At 39.8% G+C, this 20,403-nt stretch overlaps 2 protein-coding genes across 3 annotated transcripts; one reads left to right on the top strand and one right to left on the bottom strand.

The window, feature by feature from the left end:
- The first annotated feature begins 11 nt into the window (after positions 1–11).
- Positions 12–4,092, top strand: snap29 (synaptosome associated protein 29). The gene is made up of 6 exons (XM_085295029.1): positions 12–274; positions 1,730–1,966; positions 2,106–2,299; positions 2,629–2,714; positions 2,799–2,903; positions 2,999–4,092. Exons 2-6 carry the CDS (start codon positions 1,730–1,732, stop codon positions 3,154–3,156), a joined length of 780 nt encoding a protein of 259 aa, XP_085151155.1. The 5' UTR covers positions 12–274; the 3' UTR covers positions 3,157–4,092.
- A 2,294-nt stretch (positions 4,093–6,386) lies between these two features.
- On the bottom strand, positions 6,387–19,042 carry LOC146562818 (somatomedin-B and thrombospondin type-1 domain-containing protein). Of its 2 annotated transcripts, none has more exons than XM_085293159.1 (5): positions 18,597–19,042; positions 11,191–11,376; positions 10,657–10,747; positions 7,809–7,967; positions 6,387–7,695 (listed from the first exon to the last, which is right to left on the bottom strand). In XM_085293159.1, the coding sequence occupies exons 1-5, from the start codon at positions 18,844–18,846 to the stop codon at positions 7,590–7,592; spliced, it is 792 nt and encodes a 263-aa protein (XP_085149285.1). In that variant the 5' UTR covers positions 18,847–19,042; the 3' UTR covers positions 6,387–7,589. The 2 variants fall into 2 exon arrangements, with proteins under 2 accessions (XP_085149285.1, XP_085149286.1); XM_085293160.1 differs by having other exon boundaries at positions 11,191–11,373.
- Between the last annotated feature and the right edge of the window lie 1,361 nt (positions 19,043–20,403).

Here is a 20,403-nt window from a genome sequence, read left to right as displayed (position 1 = left end):
CTAACAGGGGCTCTTCGTTACCGCAGCAACTCACTCACAAAGGGCTTGAAATAGATCAAATTAAGCAAATGTATGGATTGTAGTTTTATTATTTACATTACAACCTGCGTGGGTTTTTATCAGTGAGTAACCCCAATATCGCCCTGGTGTGCGTTTCCTTTACGCAAGATCAGCTGTCGCGAAAGTGTGTGTGCAACGTCATCAAACGTGATAGGAAGAGTTCAGTCAGCTGATAGAGCAACAACATCGTCTGCCGCGGCTCCTGTGGTCAAAGGTTTGTCTGTTAAGTTAATCGTTACTGTGTCTTTTTTTTATTATTTTACACTTTTAGACAGCATTTGTTCAATAAGAGAAAACTGCCTGTGGTGACTCTTGCGGATGTGGTCGTTTAGTTGACTGGCAGTTAAGCTAACGGTTGACTAGCAGACCAACACCCCGGCGATACATCAAACATTTCTTGACTTGCAATACTGTTTTATTTTTCTCCTCTTAATATAACACAGCAGGTATTGTTGCAGATGATTAATGTGAAATACGTTGACAAACCTAACTCTTGCTCGAATTACTTGTTGGACAACGTTGAAGTTAGCCGAAGCTAACACGCTGGAGCTTTCGTAATCGCACGAGTTCAGACAAGTTTCGAAATGAACAATTAACCTTCTTTTATCAACAAAAACGTACTGTTTTAATAAAACTAATTATTATCTAAATAGCAGATGTATTATGTTACGCATCGTTTAATTATTCAGCTATCCGATCCCAAAATATAATAAATAACGTTTCTTCCCGACGAGGTGCGATCTATCTATCGATCTATCCATTTTCCTCCGCCTATTCAGTTCATGGAATTCAACATGTTGTGCCAAAGAGTCTCCTATGTGTTAGCTCTGCATTTCTCCCTATGACTCCTGAGATGGGTTCCAGTCCACCGTATGACCCTGAATTGGATAACCAGAAGAAAATAGATGGAATGGCTAGATGTGTGTGCAGCTGATCTGCAGATGCCTGTCCTTAACTGAGCCTGGTTCTGCCGGAGGTCTCTTCCAGTAAAAATTGAGGGCAGGGGAGGGGAGGGGATCTCCTTTGGGTTATCTCTCTACTATTATAGGCTTTACCTTGCAATCCAAAGCACCTTGAGACAACTGTTGCTTTTGCGAATTTAGTTGAAGTCAAGATAAATAACACTCAGACTGTTTGAAGGATTTAATCAGTGAATAAGTGAACTTAAAAGATTATCAAGTTTTGGGAGACAATGTTTAAGAGGTGTAGTTGAGATGGTTTTGATATATGTGCAGAGGAGGGATATTAGATTCATTGGACAAAGCATGTTAAAGATGAAGCTGCCAGGCAAGAGGAAAAACAAGAAGACCATAGAGAAGATTCATAGATACAGCGAAGGAGGACATGCAGAGGGTTGGTGTGGCAGAAGAGGATGCCAGGGAGAGGGTCAGATTGTGGCAGATAATCTGTTTAGGGAACCCCTAAAGGGAGCAGCTGAAAAAAGCCAAAGATCATCAAGACTGGAACCAAATATATTATCTTTTATTAACCTGTTTATAGTTTGATTGTGTTCCAAGAAGTTGTTCCAGTTTTAAGCAATGTAAAATCCATTATTTACAGGTAACAAAAACTCCTTGTTGTGAAGAAAAGCTCATTCTTAAACTGCATGTAACTTGATGCTTATAGTCCTTTAGCTAAAATTACCAAAACATTTGTTTCTGCTCCACAGATGGCCTACCCTAAATCCCACAACCCGTTTGCAGATGATGATGATGAGGAGGATTTCAAGCCTAAAAGTAGGGGGTTTGATGACGAGCCAAGTGACAGTGGGTTGAGTGAAGCAGAGAGGAGGCAGAGATGCCTCCAGCAGGAAGTGATGCGTACAGCGCAGTCTGCTGTGGATAGCAGTTACCGCTCACTTGGCCTCATCTATGAATCGGAGAAGATGGGTGTGGAAACTGCAGAGGTATCTTAAATGAATAAGGTTCACACTACTATACAAAGAATTGACACTGTCTGTGAAAAGGTCATAGTCAACAAAGAGTTATTTTTAAAGGCCCCGTCTTCCCATACCTCATCCTGAATTAGTCTCTTCTTGTCTGCAGGAGCTGATGCGACAGGGTGAGGCTATAAAGAGGGCAGACAAGATGCTGGATAACATGGATCAAGACCTGAAGACCAGTCAAAGGCACATTAACAGTATTAAGAGTGTGTGGGGCGGTCTTGTCAATTATTTTAAGGGAACGCCAGAGACAAAGCCACCACCTGAGCAGCCAAAGGCCTACAAGGCCAGTGAAGGGTAAGTTTGTTTTTATTCTCTGTGTCAGTGAGGTGTGGTAGCATCATCCAGTTTCATTTCTCTATGTTTGAACTCCTAAACAAATCAAGGAGTTCTGTGATTTAGAGGACTTTCAATATATTAAAGATTGATATGCTGTTATGTGTAGGGACAAGTTATCATATTTTACAACAAAGCATGAAAACAGTTACTCTGAATTTGTGTTAAAGTAATGTTCACTTCTTTTAGAAGTTCAGGTAATTCATTTTTATTTTTTACTTTCATGCGTACAACTTGTTATTGACCGTCTCTCCCAAAATGTTTGAACAATTCTTATCTGACTTTCTCAGATTACAGACTGCCTTGTCCAGCAGCAGAGAAAATGAAGATAAGTACCAAGCTAGCCACCCCAACCTAAGAAAACTGGATACAGGAGGTAAGTGCTGGAACAAGAACCTCAGCATTACGGTATCTTCCCACCACTTACTGGCTCTCACTATTTCTTACTTCATTGTTTTAGGATTTGGAGCTACTGCATCAATAGATGATGGCTCATCTCAACAGAATGGATACCCTAAGAACAGATACCTGAAGGAGGCTCACAACACTCTTGACAAAAATTTGGGTAGGGAAATTCTGCACTTATTTAGTTACATACCACGTTTTTTATATAAAGTTTGTCTGCTGTAATTGAACTGATGTCTTTTGTGAATGTCTTAGATGAGATGTGTGTAGGCTTGGGTAGACTGAAGAATCTTGGGCTTGGTCTGCAGTCTGAAATTGATGCTCAGGACGACTCCATTGATGCTCTGCTAAATAAAGTGGACAAAATGGATACAAAGATCCACAACACAAACCAACAGATGAAAAAACTGTAATAAACACTTGGATTCAACTCAAGGAAACCAAAACTGACCGCAGATCATCCTCTCACCTGGGCCTTCATTTTTTTTCTCCACCTCCTTCTTTTAAAGGAAAGACTATTCACTGCTTGTTTTGGATGTCACTGTCTGTCTCTTTCTGCACTGGAGTTGTTTATTTTCTCTGTTAAGTTTCTCTCAAACTCTATCTGAATGTATGTAGTTGAACTTTCATTGATTCCATTCTGTTTTTATTGATCACCTTAGGTGTTTAATTGGCTGTTGGTTTGCTCATCATTCGTGCTGAACAAACAAATTCTGTTACAAATGAGGAAATTAATTTTAATGATTAAATATTCACTTAAAGGAGAGTAACTGGATCATTTTTTTGTGTGACATTCATATGTCAGTGTAACTGTGATTCCTAGGCCTGCCACGCCACAATTATATTAAAAATAAAAATAAAAATACAAGCAAGCAGCTAGCCTAGCTCAAGTCACATTTGCCTTATGTGTAATTTGTATGTACAGTAGACTAGCTTTTGAAGCTGTGCCAAGTCCATGTCACCACTGGCACCGCTCACCATGTGAAGCTTCCCTCTGACATTTCTGAAATTTGTTTTTGAAGTTTATTCTTGTTTTTGAAGGATTTGATTAGCCTTATATAAATCCTGTGTATTTATGGTTATTCATTGAATGCTGCATTATTGGACAAATAATGTGAACAAGCTCATGTTAATATAAAAACTGTCACAGAAGGAATATAGCCCTTATACTACTTATTGTTGTATCTTCCATTTCTGACTAAAAGAACCACTTTTTTAAAGTAAAACACAACGCTATTCTACTAAGATGATTAAAAATATGGTTTTATGGTTATAATGTCTTATTTTTGCCATGTTTATCATTTGTTGTAATCAAGTCTGCATAGCCAATAAAGCGTATAGAACAAGTCTGAGATGTCCTGTACATTGTTTGTTACAAGTGAAGCAGGAAGCCCAAAGCACCACAGAGGGGCGCCACATTCCCAGGAATTAATTTCTCTAGATTTTTGGGTAGTATGTGTCTTACTTTTGCATGGGCTGATAGCAAGAGAGAGATTTGGTTTGTTTTTTTGTTTTTCAGATCAAAGAAAGGATTTTGTTAGGAATTTACATACAATTCACAAATATAGTTATTTGTTTCCGTTTTCCTAATTTTGTCATTTGAGGATGTGTGAGAGTTTGTTGTATGGCTGTGTACCACTTGTGTCGTGCTCAGCCGTCTATTCATTATCATTCCTCTGTGTTAGACCAGCTGCTCCTACAGAGGCACCAAGCATTTATTAGGATAACTACTAATTACAGTACATGCATCCTGAAACCACATGCAGGCTATATACAAAGAAACAGAGGTACCAGCTACCCAAGGGCCCCAAGCTGACACTCTGCGCACATGTAGTGCACACATACAAACCAGTAAACAAAGCAAATGGAAGTGCTGGGTAAATGTGGCATCATTAGCACAAGACATGGGGAAGAAATCAAGAAACAAGGCAAGGAAAACACTATGAAACTTTGCAATTAAATGGAATAAATATTTTTGCATGTGCAGGATGAAATGTTGAAACAAAGTTTTATTATCATCAGGGCAATGTCAAATGTGAAGTTAAGATGGTCGTGCAGTAGCAGAAGAAGGGGCCTCAGGCCAAGTCCAGCGATGCCACCAGTAAACGGAAGTCACCTTTGGGTTCTTTCCCTTTACACCCTACGCTGGGGCCAGGAGGGCTTTGAACAGCTGTCTTGTCAAAAGTAAACAGTGGCCATGCTGTGACAAAAGCCACCAGTGCTGGAATGCCCCCCTTTTCAGTGGCTGTAATCCCAGAACACACTGCTGTCGGAGCCCATCAGGCACCGGGCCAGAGATGGGCCTTCCTGCCCTTTGCAAAGCAGGTTAGCAGCAGTGGCAGAGCAGCACAGGGGATGCACTGGTCAGGCAGACAGCACTGCCGCTGTTGTAGTACGAGAAAATAAAGAGTTGTGCTGACGAAGGGGAGTTTAGTAGTGAGCTAGGATGAGGAATCAGGGAGGAGAGCAGAGAAAGGGGGAGGAAGGCTGGAGAGATTGATGGAGGAGGTGAAGTTCAAGTACTTCTGACATGAAGTAGCCATGCACTAGTTTTTTTAAGGAATCGATGTGTTGGAGTCTGGTTGTTTCACATCATTGAGAGCCAAACCAGCCTGAGCTTTTGTACATAAAGATTTACCTGTACATATGATGGCACTCATAATATTGGTCATGTTATGAGCATTCACCCTTGTAACAGTGCTAATTCATGCTTAGGTGGAGGCTGGAGCCTATCTGAGCTTCTACAGCATAACAGGTCTATCACAGGACCTAACATGCATGTCTGGGGACTAGGAGGAAGTCAGAGTAACTGGACAAAATCCATGCAAGCAAAGGGAGACCAAGCAAACTCCACACAGAGGAAATGGTTACAAATAAAGTTAGAATTATGGGGAACAAAGAAGCCTCTGATAATGTGGTTTAATTGGTATTATTTATGTGACATATGGTTGGAAAAAAATTAAAAACTGCCAAGAGTGACAAAAAGCACAAGCTTTGTAAACATGAAGAGTTGCAGCCTTTCAGAGTGAATCTCAAGGTTCATCCATCCCAGCTGTCATAGGGCGAGTCTCAAGGTTCAAACATCCCTTTCTCCATATACACTTAACTAGTCTATATATCACCTAAATGAGGAGGCAAACTGGCTATCAGAATATGCAATCTGCAAAACCAAACCAAATACCAGTATGAAGATACTTTTACATATGACGTAAGCTGCCACATCTGTCATGTTTCGTCTACACATAATTACACATAGTATATATACATATACACAAAATTCCCAGAATTTACATGACAAGAACATACCCCAAATTTCAGTAGAGTGTAACAACAAAACATGATTATACACATTAGTTGTCATTTTGTTTGTCGTCATCCCGTTTACAGCCCACGCAAAAATGCCAAGAATGCCAGAAAATATGTTAATGGACATGTTTGCGTTGAAATGGTGTGAAATGCTGCTTGTAAACTCAGGAATATACTTATCAGTGTCATGCTGATGCTAGTAGTTACTGCACAGGGGAGAAGTCAGATATGTTGTAGGTGTGTAAAGGAAAACAGTGGCAAGGATTTGCAAACTGAATGCAATGATGCAGTGAAATCCACACATCAATAGAAATACAATAGAGGGAGATATGGCGGTATAGTTTTCTTTATTTCACTAATGGACAGTGTACAGAAAATGCTGTGCTGCACTTATAAAATTACCACATGGTTTATAATAAATAAACACACAAACACAGACATGGGGGATGTAAAGAGAAAGTAACAGGTTTCCATAACATGACTGCACCTGCCTTCTTCTTAACCCAACAGCAAAAGAGATGCAGGAATTTATGCTGTGTCGTTTAACTCAAGAAGGTAAAGCTGTAGTTAGTCTGTATTTTATTTGAGGGAAAACACAGAGTCAACAGAGACAACAAAAACAGAACTGAAAAAAGTAAAGGAACTGTAGGGAGCGCTGGGAGGAGATTCGGTTAATTAAAAATATAGGAGTTGGCTGTTCACGATATTTATCTTGGATCATACTCTTCTGATAAAACTCCCCCGTGAGCAGGGCGAGTAATCATGAAGCATTTTTTAAGTCTTGGACACAAGACAGACAGAACCACAGTGAATTCGCTTATATGGCTCTTTTTCCTCTCCAGCAATATTAAGTCTAAACAGATGTGATTGATCTCCGCTATGAGTCATGTTACTGAAAACATCTGTGACTGACCACCAGAAGAGGCAGACATGAATGAGACTTGAAATCTAAGCACCTGAGAATCAGTACCTGATATTCAACTTTGCCCTTTGGGATAAAAAAAGATACAACATCAAAATACTGAGCGAAGGATCCTAGTTTGGATATGACTTTGATGATCAGTTTTAGTATCTCCAAAACCACTGATGACTTAGGACTGTTTGGGGATAAATGACAGATGTCTGATGTTTACACTGTTGGATACAAATTATTGAAGCTATATAGACACATATACATTACATAAACCAATCATAAGTAGAAAATGTATAAAGCAAAATAATATATTTCTATATTTATACATTATGCATTAGAAAATGCACTTGTATTGATGGAGGTAGATAGCAAAGACTCAGAGGTAAAAAGGCAAATAGATGCTGTGCTTTAGAGGAGAATTACGTGGCTGTAAAATCAGACGTTAAATGCAAGAATTTATGTGTGCTTTAAGAGTTTATACAGTACAGAATATGAGGTGAAAGAAAAAAAGTGGCAGGATGCTGCTAATATCCTTGAGTTACCCATCCAGTAATCTGGATTGGAGGGTCTGGCTTGGCTGGCAGGGCTGTCCTGCACTTGGCAGGATGCTGAGAGTAGCGTGCCGCCTCAAACAAAGAGGAAAGAGTTGTCAGAACACTGGCAGCGCTCAGAAGAAAACTGTCGAATCCAGGAACCGTGACAGCCCGCGACTGAAGCTGCTGACCAGAAGGTCCTAAAGAACAGAGGAGCCCATCAGGCATGTAACAAATTCCTTTTAACTTAAGCTTGAGTTAGGAATGTAATGGATGAACATATCTTCAGTTATCTTTCAGTTAGCTTGTTTACCTGGTGCCCCTTACACCATCGCCTCCACAGCGATCTGACTTTGCCATGGCATCACTTTGACACTCCACACAGACAGCAGTCTCTCTCATCAGTCGAGCGGTCCACAGTTTGAGTCTACATGCCGCGCTAGCCTGTTTCACTTGCAGATGCACACAGTAACTGCAAGCAAGGGTAAAGAAAGGGAAAGAAGGTGTCAAAGTAGAAGACTCTGTTTACCTGCATTCATTATCAAGTCAAAAATATAATGCTCAAAGGCAAATAATATATTTGAGACTCAGAAACACATCAATGATCCAGTCAATCACATCATTCATGCTCACATATGAAACCAGAGCATTTCAAACAGAAAACACAGATGGAAAATGTTCAGATGAAGAAACAGGGGCATGTGCCAGTTTTAAGCTTTCCAGTTTCTGAAAAATATCCTGCTTTGTTTAAAGTTACACTAATGGTACAAACAAAGTATCTCTTCTTTGAATTAAGAGGTTTTACATATCAAGGCATAATAATCATCTGGTCCTTAGCTGGTCTTAAAATTAATTAAATACAACCTCAGGTGAATAAAATGTGACATATTACACTCTGTCTTTGTTTATTTAACAAAAATAAAAGCCAACATGCAGACGCACTGTGTGATAAACTTATAGCTTAACCCTTCACCCCAAGATCAGACTGTGCAATGCTCAGAGAAACTGCATCTCAGACTTTAAAGTTCTCAGTTAGAATGCTAAATGTTAAAACTCGTGACAATACAATCAGAAAAAGTCTGAAGAAATATGGATGGTTTGTAATGATTGACAGGGAAAAGCCTCTTCTCTCTAAAAGGAACGTGGCAGCATGGCTTAGTTTTGCAGAGTTGAGATGTTTTGCACATCTAAATGCAGCAAATCAGCACAAACGCCTCATACCAACTCTCAAGATATTGCTGCTAAATATGCTTTCACAAGCTATAAAATCGTTGGGTGTGCTTATTTTTCACATTTTGCTTCTTCTTCTTTGTCTTTTCACTTGGTGCTTTTTAAATAAATAATGACATGGAGTAATATCTCATGCATTGCTGTTTATCTGACACTGTTTTATTCCCTGATACTTAAAAAATTAAAATTCAAAAAGGTGTACTTTACTTTTATCGTGACTGTATCTGGTGACCCAAGTTTAATACTTTAATTACTTAACAAAGTAAAAATTTGCTGATAAGTAACACAAGTGATTCACTTGTGTCTTGATCGCCTGGATTATCCCATCGTAATCACAGCTCAGTCTGCACAGTAAAAGGGACAAATAAAGCCTTGTTTTTCTGATAAATGGGTTAATTCCGCTATTTATTTTGCAGCTGATTCAGACAGGTGTGACAAAATATTACCCAAATTTGGGTGACTTGTCAAAGAAAACATGAAGTTTCCCTTTATTTCTTCCTCAGATTATTTCAGAAATATTTCAGAAAGTTGTAAATATGTATGAAATCCTTACTCTGTTTGCCTGTAAGACATAAAGTATATGTCTGCATGTCTGTAGTGGGATGTCTCTGCTTTGTTTCCTTAACTTTTCCACAGTGAAACCTTCTGTTAAATACTTGTTTTTTTTGACTAAAATTTCTGTCTTAAAAATTGCAGACAGATATTATTTTCTTTTGCTGAGCTTTTACAAGCTAAATCTGCATAACAGCCTTGTGTTATGGTCCATCCTCCCTTATTTTATAATGACCTTGTCTTAATGTCCAGTCTCTAATATCCACTAATATCCAGATTTAAATATACATCCAAAGACAACTGATCATCATTTCACTGTTATCGCTGTTAACCCTCACTTCTTCAATTAATTTCAAAGACACCACTATTAATATACCAGATGTCTGTGTGAAATTGCTCTTACTCTGTAAAATTCATGCTGAATCAATGCCATTTATGAGTAATGCACTCCCAGTCCCCTGATGTTTTGTTTCAGTCAAAACAAAAGTATCCAATGTCCATTTTAATTACTGAGAAAAGCTGTAAGCTGTCAGGAAGCCAGCTCAGATTTTTTCCCAGAGAACATAATGAGAAGATTTGTAATCAGCTTAGATCAAAGATCAAATTTATACAGCGAAGGCTTTTCTTTTTAAATTGATTACGTCTGACTTATCAGGAAAGGTCAGCTCCTGATGCAAATATTCAATGACAGAGTTCATGTTACACACCCAAAGTAATTTTGAGGACGTGCTTGCTATAGCAACCTCAGTCTTTGCCAGTATTCCCTAATCTTTTGGTGCTCAGAGTTGACCTTTAAATAAAGGAAAAACTGGGGGAAAATATGGTATGAACCTGTTGTGAAATCCACCAGCCTTGGAGTTAGCGGAAGCAAGGAAAATGTTGAATAAGTGCCTTTATTCTTGAGTGAGATGCATCTGAAAGTTTGCTGGCAAGAAAAGAAAGGCTACTGTTTGTATAATTACGGTGATGGTATGAACTCAAATATGCATATTAAATATTTAATCAAAGGTTCTACAGCAGTGCTGACTGACCTGCCAACTATTTTGCAATTCACAAAAAAAACTGTTTAAAGAAGTTCCAGCTATAATCAATGCTGAAAAAATATTTCAGACACAACCAAAGCACTTGCAACTAAAATGTAGTTCAAGCTACTGAAAGTACATAAAAGATTTTATATTTTAATAAAATCTTTTATGTAATTTCTATGTAATAATTTCGCCAGACAAAGCCGTTAACCATGACTCACAGGCTAAAATAACTCAAGTAAATTACCAAACATTTAAAAAAGGGCATCTGTAATCACCTGCCACTGCCCCGACAAATCCTACACTAGAGACATGAAAAAAAGCTGGTATCTTGCGGTTTGATAAAGGACTTACCTGGCCTTCTCCTCCTTCATCAGCATGTGTGGTCTCCTCCAAGGGTCCTTGAAGTTCCTCTTGAAAGAATTAGGCAAGATTTTTGCGACTTCTGGAAGTCAGGTATAAGCACGGGCAGATGAGAATTAAAAAGAGGGCAAATAGGTCTAATAAGCTGTTGCATCCAGTAAAGATCATACTTATAAAGGCATCTACTGTTTAATCTGAGCAACTCAGCTCTAAGGTAAAGTGAGTTCAGCTTTCCTTGTAAGTTTTCAAAATGTTTTCCTGTCTTAAGGTTTTTTAATTACTTGGAAAAGTGCACAGCTGAAGACAGAATAGAAATATCCTTTATTATTCCTCAGTGGGGAAATTCAGTTGTTCCATCAGCAAAGTGACAGGCAGATGGAGCATGCAGACTCAAGATTTGTTTCTTACAGCAAAAGAAAGTTAACAGTTGTCCCAGATAATACCAAAGCGCTTGTTTAATTTGTAACAGTGCTAGTGAACTGAACTCTGTAACATACATAAATGCAGAAAAAGTCAGGCTGTCACCTTTCGCGGTGCTGCATATGGCGTTGTTTCCGAAGCATCCTCGACGTTGTTTGAGATCAGGACAGGGTGTACCTCCATTTCTAGGGGGAACAGATACTTGGCGACTCCTTTCCGTGCTACCAATTCCACATGAAGATGTGCATGATGACCAGGGACCCCATGATCCCACCACACAGTCAATGGCTGCTAGGGAATCAGAAAGCCATAGATTAGCTTAAGATTGCAGGAGTTAAATGGATTATAAAGTAATATTTCTTCATAGATTCTTCAGTGTTACTGGTTGTTTAATAAAGTTAGGGGATTCAAGGTGAGATTTACATTTATTTAAAAAGACTGAGGTGTTTAAGAAGAAAGATACCCTTCTTTCTGATATAGTAAAACAAGAGGTCTAATTATGAAAAAGAATTTATCTGTAGTCCAGAGGGAGCTGCAAACTTTCCCCTAATCTTTGCTGTCTTGTACCATACAGCTTAAAGTGTAGCTGCAACAGATGCCCTGATATAGACTTTGATGCCAGTCCACTGAACATTTACTTGGGTAGGTAGGTGGCGAGTGACTGGGTCACTACCATGTACTTATTTCAGATCAGCCTAACCCCAGACTCAGGAAGTCTGCAACTGAGGTCAAATGTGGGGGGACCATTTAAATAAGAGGCTAATTTTGCATCCTGTTCTCTCTGGTTTCCCTCTACCCCACACTTACACGCAAACACACACACGGACGCCCGTGAACTCAGCACGCCACATAAACACAGCAGTTTTAGTAATCATACTTCCTGTTCAGTAGGCTGATTTAGTTAATTACATCAAGCAAAGAGGAAGCTGTATCACTTAGATGACTGCCTTGATCAAAGCCCCAAAACTCCAGCAGTAATCAAGAGCTTTTCAGCACAGAGATTAAATAGGAGCAGACATTTTAATAGTCTTGTTTTTACAAGGAAGGGCATACTTCACAAACACATAAACAAATCAGGTAAGTTCAACACAACAGTGAACAGCTGTAAGCATGTATACACCATAATATTTTTAGAAAGCCTGACATTTGTGGTTTAGAGCTTTTTCTGTTTTCATCCTTTAAAATAAAAGTTTGCGACAATAAGAGCAGGTGCACCCAGCTTGAAGCTTGTAGACGTTGGTGGTGAAATTACAGGGAATGGGCGGATAAATATACCATAACTGAATCTAATCCTCCCTCTTCATTTAATCTCCCTTACACTGTCTTTATAATAGACACTCACCCCACTATACAATGTCGTGAGTGAATAATTATGTGTGTGAACATGAGACAGAGAGAGAGGGAGAGAGTGCTTTCAAGATGCCGCCTGTTTGGTTCATTCCCATGGTCCTGTTGGGGGTTCGGAGAGGAGGGGGGGGGCAGCTGCCTCAGTGACACAGCCGATCCACAAAGCCACAGTGGAATCTCTGCATTCCTGCACATTAGTGCTGCCCACCTGACACTCGCCTTTCCCAGATCACCACACACAGCAAACAATTTCTGTCTGATAAATCATCCCACTTAAACCTCTTCTATCCTTTCCCTAAAATACACAGGCATGCTCATTTGCCTCTGTAAACGTGATGAGATACATGCACTTTCTTGAAAGATTACTCAGGGTGGGATGGCATTAGACACTACAACCCTATCAGCTTCCTACCCTTGCCTCCTCCACCTCTTCTTATCCTTGCTCCTGTCTTCTTGCCTTTCCTTCCCGCTGCTACATCCTCTGACGTTCACGGGCAGCTTTCATGCCGCTGTTTTCCTTTCTCATGGTGGGAAAAACACAAGCAAGGAGTCCAGTTGAGGTATTTGCTTCATAGCAGAGCGTGCAGTGAAATCAATAGGGTTGGCTAGTTCCCACACCCGGAGGAGAAACAGCTATTATCCCTGTGATCGACACCGACATACACATAAGCAGGACTAAGGCCCTGTCTGGGAGTCTCAGCCATTTGGGCTGATTTGCCAGAGGTCAGAAGGCAATTACCAAGCTGTGGTGGTCCCTCAGTCTGCTTCTGGCACAACCAGTGCAACAATTCCACCACCCACATGTCAACCCTGCTGACAGTCTGACAGCCTAACCCACATAGTCACTCTTGTCCCCTGTTTGCATTGTTAATGAGAAAGTCTTCAGTTCGAAAGCTTGCCACCACCTCTGACCTCTGACCCCAATACAGGAAACAAATGGCACTTGTTCCCAGCATGTTCAGCTTTTGTCTTTTGGAAAAGCTGATATTTTTAACAGAGTTTCTGAGATAGATTTTAGATGTGCGTTTTCTTATTTTTGGAGAGCAATTTAACTGCATTATTCTGTCCAGGTTAAATCTATTTTTGTAATTTAACTAATGATATTTCTCTATTTTCTGTTTTCATCAAGATTATTTTCACCAGTTTACCGTAAGTGTCATTAATATGGAAAACAGGGAAGTCGTCCGTTTCAGTGAACCAGCAGCACCACAGTACAAATCTGGTTGCTGTCAAAGTTTAAAGTGAAAGGACTTTGCTTGTCTATGACTAATTTTTCAGGCAGCAGGCAAAGCCTCAGACAGCATTAAACTAAACAGAACCAATGACCAATGATCCAACATAAGCACTTTTATCTCTCAACTTCTGCCAAACTCCAGTCACTCTTGTTTCCGTGGGATAATAGCCTTTTGGGATGGCATTCCTTTGCCTTTCCTTTTATTCTCCTTGAATTCTACCTCCATTTTAGGGTCTCAGACCTGCCTGCCCAATTTGCTTTATCTTCCACTCCTTTGATTACGTTGTCCCCCACTCTCCCTTGTTCTTCCCCCCATCTGTCTCCTTTTTTTGGTTCTGAGCTTCACTCACTCACCCACCCCCTCCCTTTCCTTCCAGCCCCATCTCTTCTCTGATGAGACCCAGATGTCCAGCTGCTCTGGAGGACCACTGCACCTCAAAGCCTCCACGGTCACCCTCCCTTCCCTGTCTGGGCCTTGGTCCCATCAGACAAGCCTTATAATCTTCACCAAAACAGGAACCTCAAGCCTGTTAATAGGAGTTGAGAAGACTGGACTGAGCCCTAATAGCAGGTGAATGTTTCCTATATACAAGCAGGAAGGGCGGCCATCTGCTGCAAATGGCTGGGGTTGAGGGGAGAAAGACAGGACAAAGACATGCTGTGGAAAAGAGCCAGAGATTAATAATATCTAATGCTTAAATGCAGGAACTTGTATAAACACATAGTGTGTGAAAAAAAAGGTAAGTGAAGAAGAAAAACTATAACAAGAAAGAAAAAGAAGAATTACAGTTAGAGGCTTCACAGATAAGGCGATCTTTGTCTGTCTGTGAAACACGATTACATTTTTCCTTTCAGGAATGGAAGCATTAACAAAGTTGAGTAGATTACTCGTGTAGTTGCTTCAACTGAGCTTCGGATTTGACATACACTAAAAAAAATGGAAGTGCTGACAAAAAATAAAGATTATCTTTGTATTTTTCGTCAAACAAAAAGGTTCTCTGTGTGAAAATGCTCACTATTTGCTCACCAACACCATTAGTCTGACAAAAACCTTGAAGCTGCAGAGGAAAGAAGTCTAGAAAAAGGGAATAATGTACTGAAATTACCTTGACCTTTACCTGATGATAGGTGGACAGAGTCAAACACAGCAATCAAACACTACAGACAGCCAAGGCAGGAGTTTCCCTTTGCAAGCCCCCTTCGATTTAGTGATATGCATATGCACCTTCATTTGTGCGTACAGTAAGTGAGTGAAAACTGTTAATGCCCTTCAAGCTCAGCAGTGTTTTCCTGTCAAGAAGAAACCAGATGCTGCACATCAGATTTGCAAAATGTAGCATGTGAGTGCCAAGAGGTGTTTAACATATTTGTCCCAAAAAAAAAAAAATCCAACAGCTGGCCTGTTTAGTCTTCATTATGTAAAGACATTCCCTACTAGCAGAACAGAGAACATGTGGGATGCAAGGAAGAAAAAGAGGGAGTGAACTTAGGTGGAAAGAGGGAAACATTGTGGCATGACAACATACTGCACAGTGCCCTAGAGAAAATAAAGAGAAACAGAGAGGAGAGAGAGAGATGAATGATGAGCAAAAGTCTCATGTACCAAATGCAGAGGCTTTAATGTATTTTCCTGTTAGGGTGAGAACCACCAGAGGCTGCAGTAGAAGAGAGAAGCTGCCCCTTCTTGCTTCATACTGCCCCAAATGATCTCTAGAGTCAATGAAGAGGAATGGGAGCTTATCGTAATGGGAACCATAGAGTTAAGATTGAAACTGGTGTATGAAAATCACTTCTATAACAGGAGACAACATCAAAGTCCTTCTGGAAGCAAGTGTTACCACGCTTCAACCATCCTTTAATGCCTCTGAGACCTTATTTGGCAGTTGTTTGGGGGCATTATCCAGTTTAATTTCATACATGAATGGAATAAACAGAGAAATCTGACAAAACCAACTTAAAAGGTGTGCTGATTTTGACCAATACAAAGTATGTCTTTAAAAACTCATTTCCTCCTGGTCACAATCTTTGCCAATGCAAAAACCTTTCAAAGATTTCAAATAAAGATTTGGCACGTCTCTATAAAATATAAGCAAATTTTCTGAGGTGCTGATGCCAGAAGCAAAAGCTCATTGTTCCTTGGTTCTTAATCTTACTGTGAGATGTTTTCCTTTCAGATAAACATTAATTAGTGAGAGGTTTAAACTTTTACTTTTGTTTGTGGCTAGAATAATAAAAAAAATGGTGGCCAACAGCTCGACCTGCTAAACCAGCCAAAAGATGCCTACAAGTAGTTTTTGCTGTGAGGTGTACATTTGGAAATTAATAGCCTGCAACTACTGAAGTTATATAAGCCAGACTGATGACCAAAACATGAAGTTCATAAAATAGAAAAATCATGTCAGCTTGCTATATGTTATAACAAGTTGATTTTGCTCAATCATTACTTTAACTTGTACAGTGTCCTTCTGTGTTTACACACAGTTCACACTCCTGTCAAATCCTTCATTTTAACAACATCTCTGAGTGTTTATATCCATGTTTTTTTCTGTGTCTGCTCTGATGTCACCCACTCAAAGCACTGTGTTGAGCTCCAGCAAACAGGAGGTAATTACAGCCTCCAATAGTGTCACACACAAACTGCTTGATGTGTTGCAGAGCTTCAGGATCAACTCTGAGTGTTAAGTGGGTGAGGACATATCAGGGGGCTAGGATGGAGCAGAGCCAAGCCTGACGATAAATGCTGTGTTTTTACTGTAAAGATTTTCAGATTGCATACAAAATGTTTATTGATCCATGTGGGTTCGTTCTTATGTTCAGACTGTGAAATAAAAATTTAAAAAAAACTGCACAGGGCAGCTGTGAGCTGTGATAAGAGCTGAGATAAGAGGCTGTTACAATGATGGCTCCACACTAACCTGAGCTCATTTCCTGTTAACATTCAGCTTGTCAGACACATGGATCTGGTTTGTGAATGGCAAAATGATGTTTCTGAATGGCAATCTAGCTGATTGTTAAATTAAAAAGAAATCTGGGTCTGTTCACAAAGTGTTGCTTCCTCCCTTGCTTTCAAAAAGTCACATCTCTGGTTTTACAAACACTGTAGAGTTTATTTATTTAGTTAAAAAAAAATCCACTTTCTAATGTTTCCATAACAATAAAAACAGCTTGGCATTGAGAGCAAAGCCAAAAGAAAAACTCATGTGTATGTTAATCTTAACTCTTTCATGTGCAATTTAAAGTAATATACTGATGTTTAAGAATACTTTAGCTTATCTACCCCCATTTCAATTTCAGTCCAACATTTCCACCACACTGCAGTAAAGGACCACATCACTACAACAGTACTGTAAACAAAATAAAAGCAGACATGGCACTTACTGAGATGAATTGCTTCACTTGAGCATATTTAAAGACAAACAAACTCAAGTCTAATTCAGCCTAAATTTACAGAAACTCAATTGTTTAATTTAAAGTAAAGAATCCTGAAAATGCAAAAATGGCTTAAACCTAATGATGCAAAAGGACTAAAGATGCAATAGGGTAAATCAAAAAAGGAGAATTTTTTTTAAAGTAGAAGAAAAAAACCTCCCAATGTTTGGAAATAAGCAGTCCTCTCTTTTCTAAGCCCCTCCCACGTAACTAGAACCAGCATACGCAGGTGGCTGAAAAGGGGAGTTAATACTGACCTTTGGTTTCGCAATGCATTCAAAATTCTTCTCTCTACTTGTTTACTAATATGTCTTCATTCCTGAATAATCCTCTTCATCCTTCATGCTACTTTATGCCACCAGCCTGATCTGTTTTAAAGACATTGAGTGAAGTCTCCTGTCATGGCCTAGCTTTTCTAAAGCCTAACAATACAGCAAAGATGAAATGCTGGATCCTTATTCCATTTTAGATCCCTTGTATTACCATATGCTCCTTAGCTGAGCTTTAACCTGTACAAAAACTAGTGTAGCTCTGATAACGGCAGTATTACAGCTAAAATTGATTAGCAGGTGTTTATGGGCTCTTTATAGTAAACAGTGAGGTCTAATGAAGTGTATTACAACTGTCCTTGTGTTAGTTGTGTACACAGTTTTAAGTTAGTGATTGAAGTCTGGATGGGGCAGCCTATTCACATCACAGAACAGATAAAATACTCAAACCAGCTTGTATATAATAGTGGGATTGCTCCACAGTTTAAAAGCTCTTTTCCCTTTAGGACTGACCCCTCAAGTGTGCTTAAGAGGGTCACATTCTCAGGGTATTTATGCCAGAGAAATCTCTTTGTGAACTTGAGTAGTGCCAAATACTTCACTATAAGAGTTGCTTTTGTTACAGGTCAGAGTGTTTCCTGTCTGTCACATCTAAGACATAGCTCCACTGTAATTCTGACCATCTTTGGCAGTCTGTTTCCATGGTGTCTGTTCCCTCATTTGTCCATATATAGCAAAAGCCTGGTTGATGATGGGGGGTTGCCCACAAATACGTTTTAAGGAATAAGCAAATGAGTGTTTCTAATTTAAGGTCATTTTTCTGGCTTTAAGACGAAACTAATGTTGTTATGGTCTCTCAGACCACTTAATGTCCAGGCTGTGCAATGTGAAGCTGTGATGTGAAGGTCATGAGTCGAAGCTACAAATGTAAAACCACACAAGGCAGACAGTAGTCACCTCTCGCTGGTCACTTAAAACAAAGAGCCATATTGGGCATATTAAAAACAGCTACGTGTAGTATGTCTCACTCCCTACGTGTCACCTCAGTGGCAGCCATCCCTCCCCAAAACTAAACAACAATGAACAGCAGCAGTCATTGGATAGGATTCAAAACATATATACACTACATATCTTATTTCTTCCTCGCTCTTTGAGCTTTCAAACTTCAAATAGACAAAACTGCTGTTATCTGATATCAAATGTCAGCGAGCTCAACAGAGCAAACAACTCACCAGATATTTGGCAAACGCTCTGATAGTCCTCGCAACAGTCTCTTGTTTTCTGACAGTAGGTATCGCAGTAACACACTGTTTTCCTCCTGGAGTACTCAAAACATTCGTTGTTCCGGCCGGTGCAGCAGTTTGGGCTCTCTCGCTCCCTGCAGCCTGCTTCAGCCTGTGGAACAAATTCTCCGCAGAAAAATGCCAAAAATCCCCAAACGACAAAGCCAAGACGCGCTGAGCTCCATCCATACGCTCCCATGACGGAAATCTTTCTGGGACCACTTGCTCCACACACGCTGTTGCTGCTCTGTGCTGTTGTTGCCTTTTTTTTAAAATAATAATAATAATCAAATAATGTTATTAAGGTGAAATTTGTATTTTCTATATAAAATCCAAGTGCAGCATGGTCCTGCTTGTGCAGAAAACGAGGTATCTTCTGTGTAAACGCCTGGACGAACAAGTGACGCGTAAAATTTAAGTGGAGTCGTGCGCGCTCACTAACTCCTCTTTTAGTGAGCAGGACACCGCCCCCAAGCTACTGTTCGGTACTTACAGACTTACAGCACCAACCTTGCGCTCTCTCTCTAGCTTGTGTGTGAGGTTTCAGATACATAAATAAATATATGAGTTTCAAAATATTTTGGCCCTCTGCTGCTGCCAAGATTACAGTGGAAAAGTAAAATAAGCCTCAACGAGGGCCTGTATAAGGTCTGGAATCAGACACATTTCAATAAAACAGCTGCATACACCTGAAATGAAAAATGCATGCTACGCGATTTCTGTTGCAGTGAGTGTAAATATTGTGTAACAGGTTTTTGTCCATATCAGCTCTTCCGATCACAAAATCGAATTCAGCACCACGGACAGCGGCCTGGTCATTTTAATGTTACGTTAAAACTAAACGAAAGAGAAATCAACATTCAGTCTGCAGCCACCGTGCAATTTGACGAGGTCCTTTTGAGCCGCAGCAACAAAATAATGTCCACTCATGCCGAAGAACTAAGTGCATCCATCCCGCTGAGAGAAAGACTGGAGAACAATGAAATTACTTTCTCTTCACTGGCTCTGGCTGGAGAAAAACAGCCATGGCGGATACTGTAAAAGCACAAATGCAAAGACAATAGCTTTCCTCCACTTTAGTTACGGTCACAAACGTATAGAAAATGCTGGATCTGCAACTCTTTGTCCTGCTTTTGAATCCAGCGGTATCTGATGTACAAATCTGTATGAAGTATTCTAAGGAGTTGCGAGTCCTTTTTGGAGCTTTGTTAATTATTCAAGCTCCATGTTCTAAAATTGCTTGTTTTAATGCATTGCTTTATAACCATGAAAAGATTCAAACATGTTTGCCCTCGAGAAATATTTAAGTAAAAAGTTGTGTGGGGGGCTGGGGTTAGGGGGGCAGTAGAGTGAGACATAAACTTGCGCTAATTCTTTGGAAATGTTTTTCATTAAACATACTCAGTTCGTTTAACCGCCTACAAGCTGCAAGTTGGCAACACAATCAAGCTACTCTCAAGAAACAATTTTTTTTTATTGTTTATTGCTCGTTGCAGAGCAGCAGAAAGGGAGAAGAAGAGGAAGACAGCGTTATGATGCCGCTCCTCATAAAGCCCTATTGTGCGCACTCGAAGGGGCTGGGAGGGGGGGAGGAGGGGGCGTTCTCGTCGGTGAAGTGTGTACGCGTGTTTGATAAACAGCGCCCCCTAGTGCTAAAAGCAGATGAAATGTGTAGTATACAGTACTTCAGTTCATTTCCTTTGAACTATATTCATGTATAATTACCAACTTGAATAATCTGTTTTTGTGATAAAGG

Source organism: Mchenga conophoros, linkage group LG12 (genome assembly GCF_057382185.1).
Source record: "Mchenga conophoros isolate Kocher_MC1m ecotype Shallow Benthic linkage group LG12, M_conophoros_male_GT1.1, whole genome shotgun sequence".
Classification (NCBI taxonomy): domain Eukaryota; kingdom Metazoa; phylum Chordata; class Actinopteri; order Cichliformes; family Cichlidae; genus Mchenga; species Mchenga conophoros.
Note: the sequence above shows the minus strand (reverse complement) of the source record. Positions and strands in the feature narration are given on the sequence as shown.